The following is a 19,632-nucleotide window of genomic DNA, read 5'->3' as shown; positions in this document are numbered from 1 at the left end:
TGCTGATCTTGGTCTTGAGTGTAAACAGTATTTGACAGGTATAGGGATGCTTATTGTTGCTAATCAAGAAAGGCCGATAACAGATCTTTGGAACCAGCTTAAATGTAAAGTTTTAACAGCATGTGATAGCAGGAACATGTCATTTATAACTAGGCTTCTTTATTAATAAGAGTGACTATAACTGAATGTGTAAAATAGAAACAGGAATGATTAAATTAGGACACTCTCCTCTGTTTATGTGGGATCGGCTGAGATTGATCAGTTTGTCTCCTGTAGTTACGTCTGCTGTTCTCTATTTTCTTCATCTTTTACTGTTCTATCACTTTCGCTACCCACTAGGATCCATATCTTAAAGCATTATTAGTTATTGTTTTCCAGACTCTATTTCAGGTTAATTTGTTGCTGGCTTCTAACTTAGTCGCTATCCGTTAGCATAACCTTAGCCACAGTGAGAGAGCTAATTTCCTGGTTTGCTTGTTTCTTGTTCAGTATTTGCAGTTTCTACTTGAGAGGCATTTCTGAGACCACAGAATGACAGCAGATAGAGACAGATGGTTGCATCAGACCTGAAGTAGCGCATTTAATTCATCAATAATCACTGAAGGCTGATACACTGAAAACGATAGTCTGAAAAATGGAAAATCAGCCATGATAATCAGTCTATCCCTAATCAGGTATAACCGAATACACGAATTCTTTCTGTTTATGATACGGGATATAGATATATCAGGCCATTATTTTGTGGGTAATTCTTGTGGCAGGCTTGTGGTATACACAACAAGTATTCAGATCAAAGAACCACAATGTGCAAACACTCCACTACAAGTAAAATTCCTACATGCACATTACTTCAGTAAAGTATGTATTATCAACAATATTTGCTTGAGATATAAAAACTAGATGTTCATGTTATCCTATTGTACATGATTTTGTTCATACTGCTGCTCCATTGATGTGTATTTTGTTTTCCTCCAGGTTTAAGGTCAAGCTAATTTAAACCACATGTATATACTGCCGGGCAGTTAAATCTCCAGCTGTGCTTGATGAGGTCATCACACGTTGAAGCATTCTGTCTTCTGAGAACCACATGTTTACAAGGTCAACATTTCATGAAGTTGGACAGAAAGGGCTTCATGACATTGGGGGATTTTCCAGCACGTCCAACAGGGTTATTGAATAGTTTATTTAGATAAAGGATCAGGAGAATTTTCTCAGCCCATTAAGGAACACTTAATCTTTCTGTTTATCATTTAACATTTAAAATTGCCAGATTAAGAGATAGTTGGTTTTCACTGGACAGGAAGTGTCTGAAAAATGAAAGATTAACAAAGTTGATAAATCTGTCAGACAAATGTAGAGGAGTAAAAGTATGATAGTTCATTCTCAGATAGACTAGAGTAGGAATTGAAAGTTGAATAAAGTGGAAATACTTGTGTAAAAAATACCTATTATTTGGTCTTAAGTGCAGTACTGGTAAGTGTCTTTGTTATAGTCCACAATTCTAGGGGTGTGATGGTAAGTGTTCATTCTAAGATCTTTTCAAACATTAACACAGTGTTTGTCTTCATTTAAATCAACCACTAAGGCTGAGGTCAGATGGAGCTAATGCAGTCAGCAGCGTGACTAATAACAAAATTCCCATTTTTGGGAAACTAAGCGTGACAGATGAGACAAAGCAGAGTGAGGGTTGTGGGGTGGAGGTGGGAATCTGGACATAATCTTGTGGAAATGGTTTGAAATTTGTTGAATTCAAAAACTAATAATAATAATTCACTGCAGATAAATGACCTCGTGAAGAGGCACATCAACAAGCTAATAAAAATGGCAGGCCAAAAGAACAAGAGCAATCTTTTACAAGAGTAACTTAAAAACAACAGCAAAATGACACATAAATAACAGTAAAACAAAAGCAAAGAATTACTCAGATGTATCAAAATACAAAATTACTTCAGTATGATTTGAAGCAAAATCAGCCAAGTTTATTTACAACAAAGATTAAAGCATTAAAGGAAAGTCCCTCAGTCAGAGCTACTTACAGACATCAGACTATCAAGCTTCTTAATCTCTTGTGGATTATTTACTCAGGCATGGAGCCACATATTTTGCAGCAGACTGTCCGAGCTCAGTATTTACTGACGGAGCTTGTGTTGTCTCTGAGACCAGCCTGCTGAACAAGTTTGACATGCTCCAGATCTCTTCATGAAAAGCTAAGATAACTAGAAATGGTTGTTGATTTACACAACGTGCTGTTACACAGAAAGGACAGGTCAAACTGAACATAGAGATTTTGCATCTTATGAATGTATAAAAGTGGAGCGATCAAAGATAAAGAGATGCCTTATTATACAAACATGCAGAAGAAATAGGTATAATCTTGGACTGCAGCTGCAGGAGAAACAGGTTTTATTTCTGCACTCGAACCAAAGCAGTACTTTTAAACTTGTCAGTTCCTGTATTATTTGATCCAAGTGGATCCATGAGGAGTAGCATGAAGTCATATTTACTTGATTTAGTCAGGAACATTTAGTTTTTTTTTGCTGTTGACTTTTAGTGCTTATACAAATACTTGTTTTGTTTTTTACTTAGAAATAACTAAGAGAAATATTTTAATATCAAGGATTTACTAAGTATTTCTCTTGCAGACAAAATGATTTTTGCTTCTTTTCTCTTTTATTAAGATGACGTTGCATTGACTTTGATTTCACCTAAATCAAAGCTTCAGCTAAATCCTCTGATCTACTTCCCAGAGTTAGATCAATGATGGCTGATGAGTGTGGGTTTTTTTGAAAATCTTATGTGGTTGTTAAAAAGCTCCATAGCAACAGTGGAGCCTCACAGCTAGTATTGCTCAGGTTGAGCTTAGCTTCTGTGGTGCCACAAATCAATCATCAGTTGTCACCATGCATTCACAAGAAAAGTTTTTAAAAACTTCTGTCAGCAGTGTGTGGTTTGGGTCTAGATGGACTGCAGAGCCTCGGGGTCCTTTAAGGGACGATCGCAGCTCCTCAGCAGAGTAAATGATACGCTGCAGTCTGCTCTTGACCTCTGCAGCAGCAGCAACAGAGTGAATGATGATATACTAGAAAAGCTGGACTCGCTGGTGGAGTAGGCCATGATTATAGCTGCAGGTGTAACTTAAGTCCACAAATAGGATCCTACGGTAGGTTCCTGAAGGGACAAGTGGCTGCAGAACATAGTAGAATACTTATGGGACAGATTTGCTGGCTCTGTAGGAGAACCACTGGGTGGACCCCCTGTTGGGCCATTGATTTCTTTGAGTTGGACAACTGAAGCCCTCTATTGAAATCGTTAGAACAGAGGTCAGCAAGTAGTCGTCAAGTCCTGTGATCTTTGTGTTGGGGGATGGGGATGATAGTCGAGGCTTTGAAGCAGGCTGACATGTGGCAGGTCTTCAGTGGGCTTTTAAAGACGTCTTTAGACAGCAGAGACAACAGGTCGGCAGAGTTTGAAGGCAGAGACAGATTGTCTGGTTCTACCTCTTCTGACTTTTGAGCAGCCTGTTGTCCGTCTCGAGGGTGGAACAAATCATGGTTATGGTAAAGGAGGGAGGAGCCTCTGAGCTGGAGGATAAACAGCACCCCAGGCTGGAGAAGATGGCGGGAATCAGAAGACATGGTGTCAAGACTGCCCCTTTGTGCTTCAGATCAACAATAGAGCTCATTCAGGCCAATGCCCACAAGCTTGTTTTTAATGGAGTTGGGGGATTTAGTTCTAAAGCTGTTGATCTCTATCAGTTGTCTTCAAAGCAAAGCAGAGAGTTGTCGTTTACACCGTTTAACCGCTCTCACCGCCTTGCTAAACCTGTAATTAGCCTCTTGGTTTTGCCCCCTGTCCTGATCACTGCTTAGTTTTCCAACCTCAGCAGTCTGAGCTTCGCTGCGAACCAGTTTGTCACTGCTTTAACTCACTCTGCAGGGTGTTCCTACACAGCGTTCCTCAGAATTAAACAGGACGTCAGAGGATGCGTGAGTCAGCACAGGGAAAGCACACAGAGGCAAAATTTATTCTATCTGACTCATTTATCTTACAGCTTCAGTTACAAAGTACCTCCCAAATTAAAACTTTGCCTACAAAACATGTCATCCCTTTAAGAAATAAAATAAATCAAGTGCAAACATAACATGCAAATGTAGAAGTACAAACCCAGTATATAAGGTCACACAGCTTCATGCATTTTTTTTTTACATTTCTTACATATTTTGACTTTAGCAACATTAATGAAGGACCTTTACATTTGATTAGAGACCACTAAATAATCTGTATGGATCATTTTGCCATTTAATTAAGGATCAGTAAATTCTCATTGGTTTTAGCAGACAGCATCACATCACCCATTTCCTCGTCTCTCTCTATTGCCTCACTGTTTGTTTTGCCATTGATTTTAAGATTCTGCTGATCAGTTAAAGCACGTCTGGGTCTGGCCCTAAGCTACATAGCAGAAATACTTGCCCCGTTTGAACCAGCTAACAGCCTTAAATCCTCAGGTGAGGCCCCTTCTGGTCTTCTTTGTTTATTAAAATACCGCAACTGATGAAAACCACATTTTTTTACATTGTTCATATGGTATGCCTTTATATGCTAGAAGTCACATTATCAACAAAATAAGCCATGGCTGAATATTTCCACTATGAAACTACAGTTTACTAATTACAACTGCCAAAAAGATATACTTAGATTTCTGTTTCATATGTAGCAAACTCAAGTAACCAATCCTGCAAACTGCAATGCTGTGATCTCTGTATTCTTCTTCTTCTTCTGGTTCTAACATGTGTGGCTGAATTACACCAGACTACCATTTTGTGCTGTAGAGCAGTTTTACAGTGTTTGAACACAGTCATAGGTGAGCTGATGTGCTCGAGCTGCAGCAAGTATAGAAGCATGAGTGAAGATAATGACGGGGGCTTCATAGATCTGAATCTGCATATATTAAAGGAGGCAACATTAAAGAGCTAAACTATTTTAAGGCAGGAGCTGATTTTTCTAATATTGAAAAACGCTTTTAAATATGGAGCGTCAATAGACAGATGACTTTTTTATTGGTTAAGATAATGACCAGAGGGACTTGAAGGTTTTTATTTCTTTATTATTTGTTTCATCTTCTTATTTCGACTTTATCGTAGTTGATTTTGCCTCATTTTGTCTGTCAAAGCACTTAGTAGACCTTTGTTTTTAAAAAAGTATTATATACCAATAGTAATTATGATGATGATTATATCTGCAAAAACACCTAGCTTTTCTGCAGGAATGATAGCTGAACCATTGGACATTTAAAGCACAATAATGTCAATATCAGTTTTCACTTTAATATGTAATTCATATGTATTTAATTTTCTAGTGCAATATTTTTAATTTCATGTGCAGTATTATATTTCCTCGTACAATGTTTGCATATATACATCTTAGTGTCTTTGCTTGTTTCTCACTGTATTTTGTCTTTTTTGTTTTTCTACTATGCCTTGCATTTTCAAACTGGGGTCTGAGAGAAACGGCATTTTAAATCTGTCTATGTCCTGCACATATGGCAGAATACACAATAAAGTTGCCTTTGATAATGTTTGTTTCTTGTGCAACATTTCATTTTTTTCTTGTAAAACTTTAATTTCATGTTCAATATTTCATTTTCATTTGCAATGAATATATGACATTACTACCAACTCATAATAATTTCTAGCATTACTTTACATTTTTCTATTCTAGTCTTGTTTCAGCCATATCTTGATTTTCTAACAGACACTGCATTTCTATTTATTTTCATGTATACACTACCAGTCAAAAGTTTGGACACACCTTCTCACTGAATGTTTTCTCCTTATTTTCACGACTATTTTCATTGTAGATTCTCACTGAAAGCATCAAAACTATGAATGAGCACATTTGGAATTATGTAGTAAACTCTGCTTTGCACAGTCTTGGCATTATCCTGATGAGCTTCATGAGGTAGTCACCTGCAATGATTTTCATTTCACAGGCGTGCCTTGTCAGTGTTAATTTGTGGAATTTCTTGCCTTCTTAATGAGTTGTGTTGTGCAGAGGTCAGGTTGGTATACAGTTGGCAGCCCTATTTGACAACTATTATGGCAGGAAATAATCAGCTAAGTAAAGAGAAATGACAGTCCGTCATTACTTTAAGAACTGAAGGTCATTCAGTCTGGAAAATTGCAAAAACTTTAAATGTATCCCCAAGTGCAATGCTTTCAGTGAGAATCTACAATGTAAATAGTCATGAAAATAAAGAGAACCCATTCAATGAGAAGGTTTGTCCAAACTTTTGGCTGGTATTGTGTATATTTACCAACATTGAAACAAATCACTCAAACAAAGGAAGCTCCTGACTGCTTGTGGAAACCTAAAGTAAACACGGTTGCCTCGTGTGTCCAATCGAAGCGATAAATCACTGTGAAGACATGATTGGCTTCACGTTTGAAACGGAGGGAGGCCCCTGGGGGCGGGGCTACATAAAGGGATATGTTTTCGTCCTTTTCCAGCAGAAGCAGCGCTTTGTCGATGTGTTTACATCGCGTGGCAGAAATGTCTCTGAAGACCGTGGGCACCGCTTTGACCCGCACAATACTAGCGAGAGGAAACGGGACTCCTCCTGTTGCCAGGTCCACTAAAGCGAGCAGAATCTCCACCTCCTGCTCGTTGCTCGCAGACAGGCAACAAGGGCAAAGTCATGAACGCATTTCGGGCAGGCCGACTGGCGACGCGCCCTCACCCAGCGAGCCGCCTCACACGCGCACAGCGGCGGACAAGAAGAGAGCTCCGGAGACCGTGGGTGCTCCGGGTGTCCCCGGTGTGAAGAGACGGTCGTTCACCTCCGACGCTGCAGCCACAGACCAGAGAGCCTACCTGTGGGCTCGATACAATGACCTGAAGCGGCTGGTGCACGGTAAGACCAGCGTCCCCCCCCTTCTTTTGTCCTGACATAGCCACCTCACGTCACTTCGTGTTGATCCGTTTGACACTGAAGACATTTTGTACTTTTGAGGATTTTGTTCATCCGCTTTTCAAGTGGCCAAATCGCACAGATGACACGTTAATGCCCACTGCTTCCCTCTGTGCCAAACGCATTTTAGGCGAAAACTTACCCAACAGCGAGCGGTTAGAAAAAAAAAAAGTCAGTAAGGAGAAGTCTGGACAAGTTGTTCTGCACTTCCTTTATTTGGCCTTGACAACAACCCAGAGAAAACTGCAGAGTACAGTCCTGCATGCGACGGAAACTTGAGGGTTGCAGTTGTGGTGTGATTGCATATGTTGGCATCTGACTAGAATAAGTGAAAACAGATTGAAGTATTTTGCCACAAAGTCCAGTTTAAACTCGTCTCCGTGAGATTTTATCTGACTTAAGCAGCCATTATGTGCAAATGCACGAGTTTAACATTTCTAACCAAATAATTGTGATCAAAACTGTTTGTACTTTAGTGTAACCAGGCATCACATTTACTGATCAGTATTACAGTTCTGTTCTGATGTTAAGACTGTATGTATTTGACATGTCTCATATTTTTGTCTTTATTTGGAAATTGAACTGTACTTTGTATTATCTGGTTTTGCAGTCTCTGCATGCGACTGAAACATGTTTTGCAGTTTTTGTGTGATTGCATGTGATTGTATATGTTGGCATTCAGTGGGAATTAGTAAAAATAGATTCAAGTGTTCTGCTAAAACCTGATTATTGTCCGGTTGAACCACTTCTCAGTGTGCTTTTGTCTGAGTCAGGCAGTCATAAGGAGAAAATACACATCTGTGGTGGTAGCTCTGGTATGTCTTTGTGAAAATCGAGCATTTCTCCTAATTGTGACTAAGGAAAAGTTTGTAATTTACAGTGTAATCAGGCATCACATTTACTCATCAATATAATATTGTCTCTGAAACCTGACTATAATTAGCGTGGTTTACGGACATTATCTTTTTTGCAGTTTTTCTATAGGCAATGATCTTTAAAATGCAACTTTAATGAATAAAATGAAATCATTCTGACACATAACCTTTCAATCACATTGCAGGAGCTGCAAGCACTTCTTGGCAACTGTGAAACTGCATTATAAGAGTCAAAGTGGACCTCTAGAGATATTTGAACTGCTAAAATACAAGCAACTAAAATGTGTTGGTACACATGATTTTGCATTGCCATGGGTGTTTGTTCTAAAAACATTTGAATGTCAGAGTTTATTTTGTCCACGACCCAGCCCTACTGTGTATGCAGTATGAAGCATCCGGAGTATCCGTAAACAAACAGCTTGATTACGTCTAATTACAACTAAAAGCCCTGAATTCCACATCGTAGTTAACTAGAAGTGAACATTAAAATGCAGAGAAAAGGTTGGAATAAAACAGAAGACAGTAAAGAGTAGTAAAAGCAATAAAATACTAAAAACAAACTTTTTGAACTGAGGCTGGGCTCTTCTGACAATAATGGGCTAAAACCGTGGCAGTAAGTCCAACTTCTATTTTAAGCCCGGATTGTGGAACTTTAAACAGCAGCTGATTCTCTGATCTGACTGTTCCAGGTGCAGAATAAAGGGTCAACACTTCTGAGATGTAGAGCAGTGCCAGACCATGGAGAGACTAAGAAGTAGTCGGGGGAATCTAAAATTGTATTCTGCATTTAGTGGCTCTTGGGCTTTATTCTAAGAATTTAGTATTAGTGATGCATTACCTTGCAAGCAACATTTCACTAAAGTGTAACTACTTTTATTTATTATTAGACTAATGAATTTAATTTTAATGTAAAATATTAATTTGCAAATGTGTATAACTGACAGAAAAAAAATTATAAAATTTGAATATTCAGAATAGTGCTTCATTGCATTCCATCACAACACATCAGTTTTTCCTGTTTGATCGATGTGCATTTGGTCTTTAGTATTGACATGCAAAATTTTCGCTCTCTGTGCAAACCACAAATTCTTGACATGCAAGGTTTTAATTTAAGCCCCTCATGGATTCCTGGTTAGAATTTCAATTTAATAGATCAAATTTTTTCACTCAGCATGGAAGTAAGGTGTTTTCAGTAGTGGATAGGCCTGGAGGGAAACCGCCTCATGTTTGGCGGATGCATGTCTGCTGCCCAGCTGCAGCCCTCATTCAGCTGTCCCAGGACAAACGCCATGGCCCACTTTCTCACATAGGTCAACAGTGACACAGTTCTGTGTTCCTGTTCCAGTCAGGGTATTAGACTGACTCAGAAACCAAATGTAAACTGTTTGTTTAATCTGTGTGCATGTGGTAGCTGTGTGGCTGCATTTACACTACACAGTGGGTAGATTTTAAAAAAAGATCATGCAGGTAACCTCTGTTACAAGACGTAATGTCTCCTTTATCTCCGTGCACGTGCATATCGAATTCATGAGATGTTCTGTACTAAATGTTCCTTTTTGGATTCAATAAGTTGACATCTTAGAACCACAAGTTACACAACCTCCGGTGAGCTTGCCAGTCTCACTGGATTGGAAAGTTATTTCTTTCCTCTCTGCAGAAAGCCGTAATCAGTACGCTTAATTAAAATAAGAGTACAATACTGATTTATTTTACATTAAAACATGAGTCGGGTTATGTAAAAGCTCTAATCCTACCATATCTCAAACAACCAGTTTTGTTCTCGCTGAATCATTGTCTTTTGTGTGATTTGATCTGATTGTTTGTTTTCAATATAGTTTCTCGTCTTTTCTTCCTGGATCAGATCTGATCCCACCAGGTGCATGCAAGTCTCTGAACGCTGCCGCTGTCTATGCTAACAATGAGGTAAACTTGGCTGAAGTGGATATCTATGGCTTCGACTATGACTACACACTGGCTCTGTACTCAGACGCCCTCAACACAATGATTTACAACACAGCAAGACGCTTCCTCATCGAACACTTCAAGGTGTGTTTTGCAGTAGTTGTCTCCAGTATATTGGCAATACAACTACTTTTAAATTCAGGTTATTTTATCCACTTTGTCCTCTTGGTTGACAGTATCCAGAGGGCATCCGCAAATATGACTACATCCAAAACTTTGCAACTCGGGGTCTTCACTATGACATCCAGAAGGTATGTTCTTTTAAAGCCCTCTTTCAGGATATAAATCTTTACATTTCCAGCACAGATGATTACAAGTGAAACCCATTTTCTCCTTTTTGTAGGGCCTTCTGATGAAGATCGATGCTTTCCATTACATTGAGCCAGGAACGGTATATCGGTAAGATGTTTACAGCGGTTACAAAATGCAAGTGCCACTTTCAAGCACACTGAAATGCATTTTGGTGAACAATCTGCTTGTTTGAATCAACATGTGTAACATGAATTTGATTCTGTTATTTAGAAATTATTAACAATTATATGTTGAAGCAGGCTATTTTCACTGTTTGCATATATTTAATAGATATGTTGAAATATATAATCATAGAGGTTAGAATACAATAACTGTTTAGGAGAATCATAACCATACTAATAAACTGTCATATAGGTCCATTTGATCTTTTGGCTCATGAAATAGATGGTCAGCACGTGACATCTGAAGAGAGGCTTTGATAAGGATGTCCTGTGAGCCTCAGTGTGTCATTGTGTTTGATTGGGGTCATTCTGCAGGCCTCTGCATTGAAGTCAGAAGATGTACAAAAAACAAACGCTGTATGAGGTTTGAATCTAGACATAGTCATGCTTTGGGGAGGCCTGTGATGTATGTTGGGCAATGTAAATAATTTTAATTAGAGGTTAGCTTCAGTTGACCTTGGGACCAGCTTGTTTTACTGTGGTGAGCGACAACTCTACAAGTGGTCCAAAGATCAAAAACTCTATTTTTTCCTGCCTTTTCTTAAAAATGTTATAATATTTAATTTAGTGAGCATTACTGTCAGATTAAACACCACGTCGGGTCTGATATGATAATGCTCTGTATGCTTTTTAGCTTTAGTGCATTAATTCATGTTTGTTCTCAGGGGTTTGAGCCCAGTACCAGACGACGAGGTTCTTCAGCTCTATGGTGGGACCTTCCATGTGCCCCTGCAGCAGGACAGTGGTTTCTATGGAAAGGTGAGGAGGCTCGCTGTGGAGTTCTGCACAGTTAAATGGATACAACTGGAGATTCTCAGTCAGGCACATTAGTTCAGTAGTATAACAACCTAACCTTTATGATACTTATTGTGCCTTACTTTCTGTGAAACATGCATTTGGTTTGGCAGATGTGAAAGTCCCTTTTAGGACTGCAGGCTCAACAGAATAAAATAATCTGATTGGGCCACTGTCAGACACCAAGATCAGGGTTTAATCTGGTGCTGTCGACAGATATTCATAATGTCAGGCTTTGCGTGACTTGGTTATTACACAAGTCCCAATGGGGAATTTTGTAATCTCATCTGTTCCATTGTCGTCATGAATCCGCTGGAAGGCAGTGTTCCAGTCCCTAAAAAGCTGACCATGAGAACTGTGTCCGACCTCTTTTGTTTTTAGTTCTGATTTTCTGCAAGGATGCACTCAGTTGGTCACAAAAAGTAGAAATCTTTATTAAGTCTGTCAGTTACAGAAGTTACAGTGACATGTTTACCAATTAGGAGCCATTTGGACTCAGATGTTTGGAATGAGGCTGGAATAACTTTCAACACAGGTCTTTTAAGTGCCTCCCTGCAGCAGGAAGTTTCCCTCTTGCCATTTCCTAATCCTCCTTGAAAAACATTCCTACACTAAATAGTTTTCATGTGGCTCTAAGCTCCTTCAGGGAATTGGCTCTCTTCAGGGAGGCCTCTTAATGTGCAGTGGTTGTGTAGAAAATGGTTCATACTGTGATTTGGAAGTCATTCAAATGACCTTTGAGTTAACAGAAGTGAATTTCAGGCATTAACATACGTTCTTTACACAGGGGCCAAAAGTGAAGCAGTTCATGGACATCTTCTCCATTCCTGAGATGACTCTCCTGGCCGTGGCAAACGATTTCTTCATCACCAATGACATTGACTATGATCCGGTTCACCTCTTCAAGGACGTCTCTGTAAGTTTTCCCCATGACTTGCTGTATTAAATGTTAGCCTGTTTTCAGTTCAGGCCTCACCCCGTAGCTCACACTGAGAAACACAGTCATCCAGTGTGTTTGACTGTTTTAATGTTCTCTGATTCTTCAGTTGGAGGCTCAGGAATCTGCTGAGTGTAGGAAATGTTGGCAGTGAACTCATCTGGGTAGAGCAAAGAACAATAACTGCTTGGCCTTTTGTTCTGAGGTGTGAGCGGTTTCAGTTACAGCACCCATTTCTTTAATAATAAACATGCATGCAAACTCATAGGTTCTTAAAGAGCTCAAAGTATGCACATTTACAGGTTCATGGTTTTATTTTTGGGGCCTGCTAAAACATGTTTACATGTTAAATTCAAAAATACAATCTAATTCAGTTAATTTCTGAAGAACCTCCTTTCATCCTTCATCTGAAACGCTTAGTTTTAGCTCTTGTCTCTTTAAGGCTTGGCTCCTGAATAACTCGTGCTGTAACTAGTCAGCTGGCTGTAAAATGTAGAGATGTGTAGATACAGAGATGGGCAGAGATGAAGCTTTAGCCAAACTGGCTTTATTGAAGAAATAATGGCGGACTGGGAGGACGCTGCTCATTCTTTGTCTGAAGGCCAAACTAGACAGGTGTTAGGAAAATGTGTTACATAGTGCTGTAAATGAGTGACAGAGAGAATAACTACTTTTGGTGAGGACTGAGACTCAGTTTGGAGAACTTTAGCATGCACAAAAATAACTGGACCTTTTCTTCCTTTGTATCAGGAGCTTCGACTTGTCTCCCAGTAGCAAATACTCAATCTGGATTAAAGGAATTACCCTGTAACTGTTTAACATGTTGTGAAAAATATTAACACCTTTATATTTAATCTGCAGGAAGCAATTGGCATGGTTCATCTCAAAGGCTACATGTACAAATGGGTCATGCAAGATCTTGGTAAGAATTCCTTTTTCATTTTTGCTTGAAGCCTGCACATCTGCTGACGTTACAGCTACTGTGTGTTACTGGGTGGTTTTCCTTTGTGTTACAGATAACTTCATTTTGAGAGGAGAAGAGACGGATGCCGTTTTGCATCAACTGGTCACTCACGGAAAGAAACTGTTCCTCATTACTAACAGTCCCTTCAGCTTTGTGTAAGTGTTGCTTATTAGAGCTCCATGTCTGCAGTAGTTCACTTTGACCCAATCTGTTGCAAATTATTACATTGAGTTTTTTTTTTTTTTTCTGTGCACAGGGATAAAGGAATGACGCACATGGTGGGAAAAAACTGGAGGGACTTCTTTGATGTTGTCATTGTGCAGGCAGACAAACCTCATTTCTTCACCGACTGTATCAAGTGAGCGACTATTTGCAGTAATTCAAACTGGTGAACATTGTGCACGACCTTCTCATCAGACATGATGATAAAATCGCTTCAGTTTCTAATTTCAGACAGTGATCTTAGAAGTATCCTTCACAATTGTTCCTCTTGCAGACCTTTCAGACGCCTGGATGATAATGGAGCCCTTCGGTGGGAAAAGATTACCAGTCTGGACAAAGGACAAATTTACAAACAGGTCAGTTATACTTCAGGTTGTTTAACTCCCTTGAAAACCAAGTAGCCCCTGGTCATCTAGTTAGTTGGACTTATCTTTCTGGCTGAGTCTTTACATGTTGTAAATGCTACATGTTTTCACTTGTTTTTTTTTTTTTTTTTTTTTTTTTTTTTCAGGGGAACTTGTTTGACTTTCTCAGACTGACTCACTGGCGAGGCTCAAAGGTTCTTTACTTTGGAGACCATCTTTATAGTGACTTGGCTGTAAGTACAAAAGGATCCACATTATGGGTGACTGTGTTTTAGTGATTAAAATGAATTTCTTGTTTAAATCATGTTTTTCAGCATAGAATAAAGCAAAATAGGATTGTTTTTGGTTTTTTTGCCCATCCTTGTTAATATTAAATTAAGGTTGTGACTTGATTATTTCCCATTATAGTCGTGTACATGCACACACTACCAGATGCCCGCTGTCTCCATCTATAGCACGAGTCTGGAAGTCCAGCGTGGCTTTGGGTGTGGACAGAGAAGACTTCACAGTGAACATTTCCAACACTAGATGGCAGCTAAATACAGAATGAAGGGATTAGATTAAGGGCTGCACAGTGCCTCAGTGGTTAGCACTGTTGCCTCACAGCTAGAAGATCCCCAGTTTGCACCTCGGCCTGGGATCTTTCTGCATGGAGTTTGCATGTTCTCTCTGTGCATGCATGGGTTCTCACAGGGTACTCTGACTTCCTCCCACAGTCCAAAACATGCTGAGGATCATTGGTAATTCTAAATTGTCCATAGGTGTGATTGATGGTCTCTCTGTGTAGGCCTGTGACAGACTGGTGATCTGTCCAGGGTGTCCCCTGCCTTCACCCCAAGTCAGCTGGGATAGACTCCAGCCCCCTCATGAACCTAATGAGGATTAAGCAGAGTATAGATGATGGATGGATAGGTTTAGATTACTGGGCACTGTAAGGCTTTAGAAACGCATTAACTAAACAGTTTTTTTTTTTCTTTTGTGTCCAGTAAGAAAGGAAAGCAAGGCATGGTAGCTTGTGCTGGACCTTTCAAACACATGCAGTTCAAAGTGTTTCATAAGGCAAGCGCACAAGAGAAGATCAATTAAAATAGTGAGATATAACCCTCTGAACCTCAAGCACTTTGAGTCTTTTTGATCACTTTTTTTTTTTTTTTTTTAACTCACTGCAGGCTAAAATTCTACTGTTTTATTAAATTCTGCACCTCTATGGAAGCAATGCAACCATTGCTAGAAGTCTGTAAGGCAGTATGGAAAAGGACTATTGCAAAATATCATCAAAGAAAAACAAACGAAAGGTTGAATTTCTTTGATTATTTAATGAAAAATAAACATGTTCCACAAGTGTCACCAATATTAGACAAAATGTTACTATGCATGCTGTAGATATTCTACTACTTTCATCTGAAATTTGTTTCTATACTTGTCTTCTATCCTATGTGTAAACATAGCCTGCAGATCAGCCTAGTTCAGCCGAATAGTCCCTCAATTGTTATGAGCGAATTTCTTCTTGCTTATGCCAAGGAGCACAGAACTGCTAAATGTATTTTTGACAAACTTTTGAAAGAGGCATGTTGAGCAGATTGCTCTTTATGGGGGAAAAAAAAAAAAAAAAAAAGATTGTGAGCTTAGTTTTGGTTAATTTTCCCAACAGATCTTTAAGTCACATAACTAGTTTAAATGTGGTTGGAAAGATAAAAGCCTTAAAAATTAACTCTGAAAAGTGTATTTTTGGAAGATGATCGACATACCTTTTAAAGCTGCTGACTGATGTTTTGGGGTTCAGCGGGTTAAACTGATATGAATGTATGCAATCTGACAAATGTTTATTGTCCAGTATACAGTACAGTTCTAGATCATGTACTGTAATGAGACATGATGCCTCAAATTAAGTGGAGGACATAAAGTTGCACTAGGAAAAATGACCAGTTAAGTGTCATGTACAACGTAGCAGCTAAAAGACATTTCAGTGTGAGGTTTTTATGTGAGGTACTACCAGATACTGACTTCTTTCTGAAAATCTACTGGGTTTGTAAGTTTAAAGTAGATTAGAAATTCAAAGCAGCAGCAACACTTTAAAATCTATCAAGCCACAGTTTCACTCATATAATGAAGACATCCACCCTGATTTAAAAAAAAAAAAAAAAATTTAATGCTAAACTGTGTTTATGTATCCCACTTTAGGAGCCATATGTTTTGCTGTGTTGTTCCTCTGTTAAATAAAGATACTGAATGTTTATGGATCCCTGTAGGACACAAGAATTCTTTGTAACTGCTCCAACTTGTCCAAATCAATTGTGCTATTGGTTGCAGGACCTTATGTTGCGACATGGCTGGCGTACAGGAGCCATCGTACCTGAGCTGGAGAATGAAACCAAAGTGGTGAGCACTGACAAATACGCCCTGAACCTCACCTGGCTGCAGGCTTTAACGGGCTTGATGGAACGCCTGCAGGTACAAAGTTAATCCCTTGATTGTTTAACCACCGTCAACCTACAATTTAAGCTATTTGCCTTAGTTCTTAACTGATATGATCACAAAACAGTATGGAAAAAGGTTTCCAGTTTCCAAGCTGTCCTGTAGTGCATGTAACGTCTGTTTACAAGCTGCTCTTTTCTTGGTTAGTGTGACTGAAATGCAACGGTGCAACTTTTTCAATCCGATTCAGAGCAAAGAATACAAGTTGTGTTTTGTTTTTTTACTTTGGAACTGAGGATCAGATTTTTTTTTTTTTTTTTTTGGTCTTCATGTGCTTTTGTGTGTATGTAGACCTCAACTTGATCATGCTGTTGCTCATTATCTTAGATGCACCGAGGCACAGAGTCTAAAGAGGTTTTTCAGGAATGGCAAAGGGAAAGGGAAGAACTCAGGTGAGTCTCATTATCTTAACCCTTCACCTCAGTGAACTCGGTGGTCTGTCTAGTTCTACTGAGCTGCAGTGTCTTTCACAACTTGTATGAATGCAGATCCACTTAAGGTGATACTAACTTTGTTTTTTGTTTTTTTTTAACACCCCAGGGTGATGACAAAGAACCTGTTCAATCCTCACTTTGGCAGCATCTTCCGAACGTGTCACAACCCCACCTACTTCTCCAGGCGTCTGAGCCGTTTCTCAGACATCTACATGACCAATCTTAGCAGCCTTTTGAATTATGACCAGTCGTACACTTTCTACCCCCGTCGCACCCCTCTGCAGCACGAAGCCCCTCTGTGGATGGATCAGCTTTGCACAGGCTGCATGAAGACGCCGTTTCTGGAGGATATGTCTATCATAAGATGAGAGAATCGGAGGATGAGAGCTGTGCTCTCTTGAGTGACTGATGGGATTTCGTATCTTAGGACTGGCAAACACTTGAGATAGCCTGAGGTTATCCTTTATACAGAAATTTTACATTTTGTCTGAGAAGATTCCGCACAATTCTCTTCCACAGGACACAGTTTCTGTTCAGCAGAGTGAGCACTTCCCCGTTGAGCTCACAAGAGGGTGCTATAGATCTCGCTGCTGTACAGAGACCGTATGTAAACATGTACTACAGGACTGACAATCTGGTTTCTGCCTGAATAAAGCTATGGAGTACTGGGCTGCAATCGCACAATGTTAACAAATAAAGTATTAAAGTTGCATGTAAATATGCGTTTTCTTCTTTTCCCCTTCCATACTGGACACTACACATTTATATGTAATTATGAATTACAATGAAGCAAGTTAATTTGAGATGACTGAATTGAGCAGAACTGTGGCACAGACTTGAAGAGTTAATGACATGCTGTGTGTGTGTGTACAATTCGTTTTTCTCTGATAAAAATATTGCATTTATTTAATTGGTCGTTCGGTTGCTAGGCAGCGCAGCATCCATTCATCACCACCGTAGTCGGCATCACGAATTCTTTCACTTTCAGCCGCCTGCCTGAACAGAACAGCAAAGGTACTGTGCTCTGTCTGCTTCACCTCGGAGGTATTTGTTCAGTAAAATGTGTAGCTGTTGTTATTCTGTGTCAGAAGTTGTGGCTTTAAACCGTTAGAGGAAGCTGTGTAAGTTTAATGGTGCTGTCCCGTCCAGGAACCGGTGTGTAGCTGCTGTTAATTTGTACCATTTCAAGGTAATGCCCGTTTGTTTTCTGACGTAAATGCACGCTGTATTTTGACGCAGATAATTAAGACTCGCATAAAGATACTTAAATTTATGTGTTATTCTTGTTTACGAGGCGGCAGTCTTTTTGCTGTTGAGCTAGTAGCGTCCAAAAGTTTGTTTTCAAGAGAGACCCCATTTTAACAAAACCGTTTCTTACAAGCTTTTAGATATTTATCCCGTGAGGTGGGTATTTGTTAGTTTTTCGAATATTTTTTTGGAACTTTTCGAGTCGAGCGTTTCGGGTAAAAGTCGAGCTTCTTTTTTTGTGACCTCAAAGCAGAAGACACTGCAGATAGATCGTCCCGTGTCGCCATTTTTCACTTTATCAATGAAAATAAAGCGTGTAAGACAGCTGAGTAATAATACAGCGGTTAGGTATCAGCAGAATAATTATGGTTTAGTATTATAGTAGCATGTTGTCTAGTTGAAACATAATTATTCTAAACTTAAAAAATATGTAGGCCTAAATTTTTAAAAAAAAACCAAACTGTTTAAAAAAAACTGTTTCATATGGTTTATTTGGTCATTTAGTTAGAATCTGTTATGTCAAAATGCCCTTTGAAGTGCCATTGCTTTGGTGTTTATTTAGTCCTTTCCCCAATAATATTTAAATTTCATGTCACTTTTCATGTCAGTTTCTGCAGCTACGCCTTTAGTTTATGATGATTGCATCTTAAACGCCTTATTTAAAGATTAACTTATTAATTGCACCTCAGCATCACTGATCAGGCTCTATAGATTTAACATTTGATGAGAGAATTACATCCTGACAGGCTGAAGTTGAGCCATATGTGGTTAACTTTTCCTTGTGGAATGCTGTGTTTCCTTCATGAAGCCCAGTGTGTGGGTTTGACCCTCCAGCATGAGTAATAGACTGCATCTTCCTGCACATCACCACCTCTCTTGGCTGTCTGCTTGTTGGGCTTCATATTCCATTCAGTGTTCAGTTCTCTTTGGGATGAAACACAATATTACCCGTGTTTGTATATTTAACTTCACCCCTTTGGCAGATTAGAGAATCCTGAGTGCGCGGCTACAGGTCTCCTTGGTTTGATGTTTTGTTCTATTGTGTGCTGGGAAAATTAGGCTTGGAAAAGCACTGGAGCACTGTAACAGTATCACATTCGCATCAAGAAACATAACATTTGACCTACTTTGGGTTGTGCAAGATGAAGCTATGCAAGGAAAAGTGAAGATTCAAAGCTTTTAAGGGGTTGATTTGATTCCAGTTTAATTCTTTATAAACTCTAAGGACAACATTGCAAAACAGTAGAAATTGGATTTATCGCATTTACTGACAACACTGGTGACTAATTAGCAGTTTTCATTGTAAAACACATCATAGAGACGAATGTGCTGCAGCTACAAATGCGGCATTGTTTGTTTACTGAACACCACATGTGATCTTTAGTGGTGCATCTGTGTTTCTGCAGGGCTGACTGGTGTTTCAGTTTATTTCATGGCTCTGTGCCTTCAGTGCATGAGTCTACATCTGAGCTGCAGACGCTGCCAGCACAAGCTTTTTTCATGTCAGCTGGCCTCTTCTATATGTGATGCATTTGCAATCAAGCAATAAAGCAGAAAGTCTTAATTCACTGAAAAACAAATGAGCAGGAATTAATACATTTAATAAATGCAGCCTTTATTGTGTGCTGTAACACAGATCTGATTCAGCTGGTAGAGAAACCTCCACGGGACAGTCCTTCAAAGGGAATGATTGCACAGATTTTAGTTTCTAAAATCAGACTCTCCTCTGCCACCCTGTTCTTGCAACACTTTATCCACTTTTAAGCCTCCGTTTTGCATCTCTCCAGTTACACTGCTCCTCCTGTTTGCAGTTTCATTTCTTCATTATTTTTCCTCCTCTCTCTGTCCTTCACTCCAACATTTTCTCACCTGTAAATCTCTCCCATTCCCTTCCTTGCTCAAACCAACCTCTCTT

At 39.3% G+C, this 19,632-nt stretch overlaps 1 protein-coding gene across 1 annotated transcript; it reads left to right on the top strand.

Annotated features, from left to right (window-relative positions):
• Positions 1-6,486: 6,486 nt before the first annotated feature.
• On the top strand, positions 6,487-17,187 carry nt5dc2 (5'-nucleotidase domain containing 2). Its single transcript, XM_023298708.3, has 14 exons — positions 6,487-6,910; positions 9,704-9,888; positions 9,981-10,055; positions 10,148-10,203; positions 10,943-11,036; positions 11,860-11,988; positions 12,871-12,931; positions 13,026-13,128; positions 13,230-13,331; positions 13,470-13,551; positions 13,707-13,793; positions 15,871-16,011; positions 16,363-16,427; positions 16,576-17,187. Exons 1-14 carry the CDS (start codon positions 6,487-6,489, stop codon positions 16,835-16,837), a joined length of 1,866 nt encoding a protein of 621 aa, XP_023154476.3. The 3' UTR covers positions 16,838-17,187.
• The last annotated feature ends 2,445 nt before the right edge of the window (positions 17,188-19,632 follow it).

Source organism: Amphiprion ocellaris, chromosome 8, assembly GCF_022539595.1.
Source record: "Amphiprion ocellaris isolate individual 3 ecotype Okinawa chromosome 8, ASM2253959v1, whole genome shotgun sequence".
NCBI classification, from domain to species: domain Eukaryota; kingdom Metazoa; phylum Chordata; class Actinopteri; family Pomacentridae; genus Amphiprion; species Amphiprion ocellaris.
Note: the sequence above shows the minus strand (reverse complement) of the source record. Positions and strands in the feature narration are given on the sequence as shown.

Excerpts from the sequence above, each read along its gene's own strand:
- nt5dc2 (XM_023298708.3), top strand. The coding sequence starts at position 6,487 with ATGTTTTCGTCCTTTTCCAGCAGAAGCAGCGCTTTGTCGATGTGTTTA. Across the intron at positions 11,037-11,859 it reads ACAGTGGTTTCTATGGAAAG|GGGCCAAAAGTGAAGCAGTT; the intron begins GTGAGGAGGCTC and ends TTCTTTACACAG. Across the intron at positions 16,012-16,362 it reads GCTTGATGGAACGCCTGCAG|ATGCACCGAGGCACAGAGTC; the intron begins GTACAAAGTTAA and ends TCATTATCTTAG.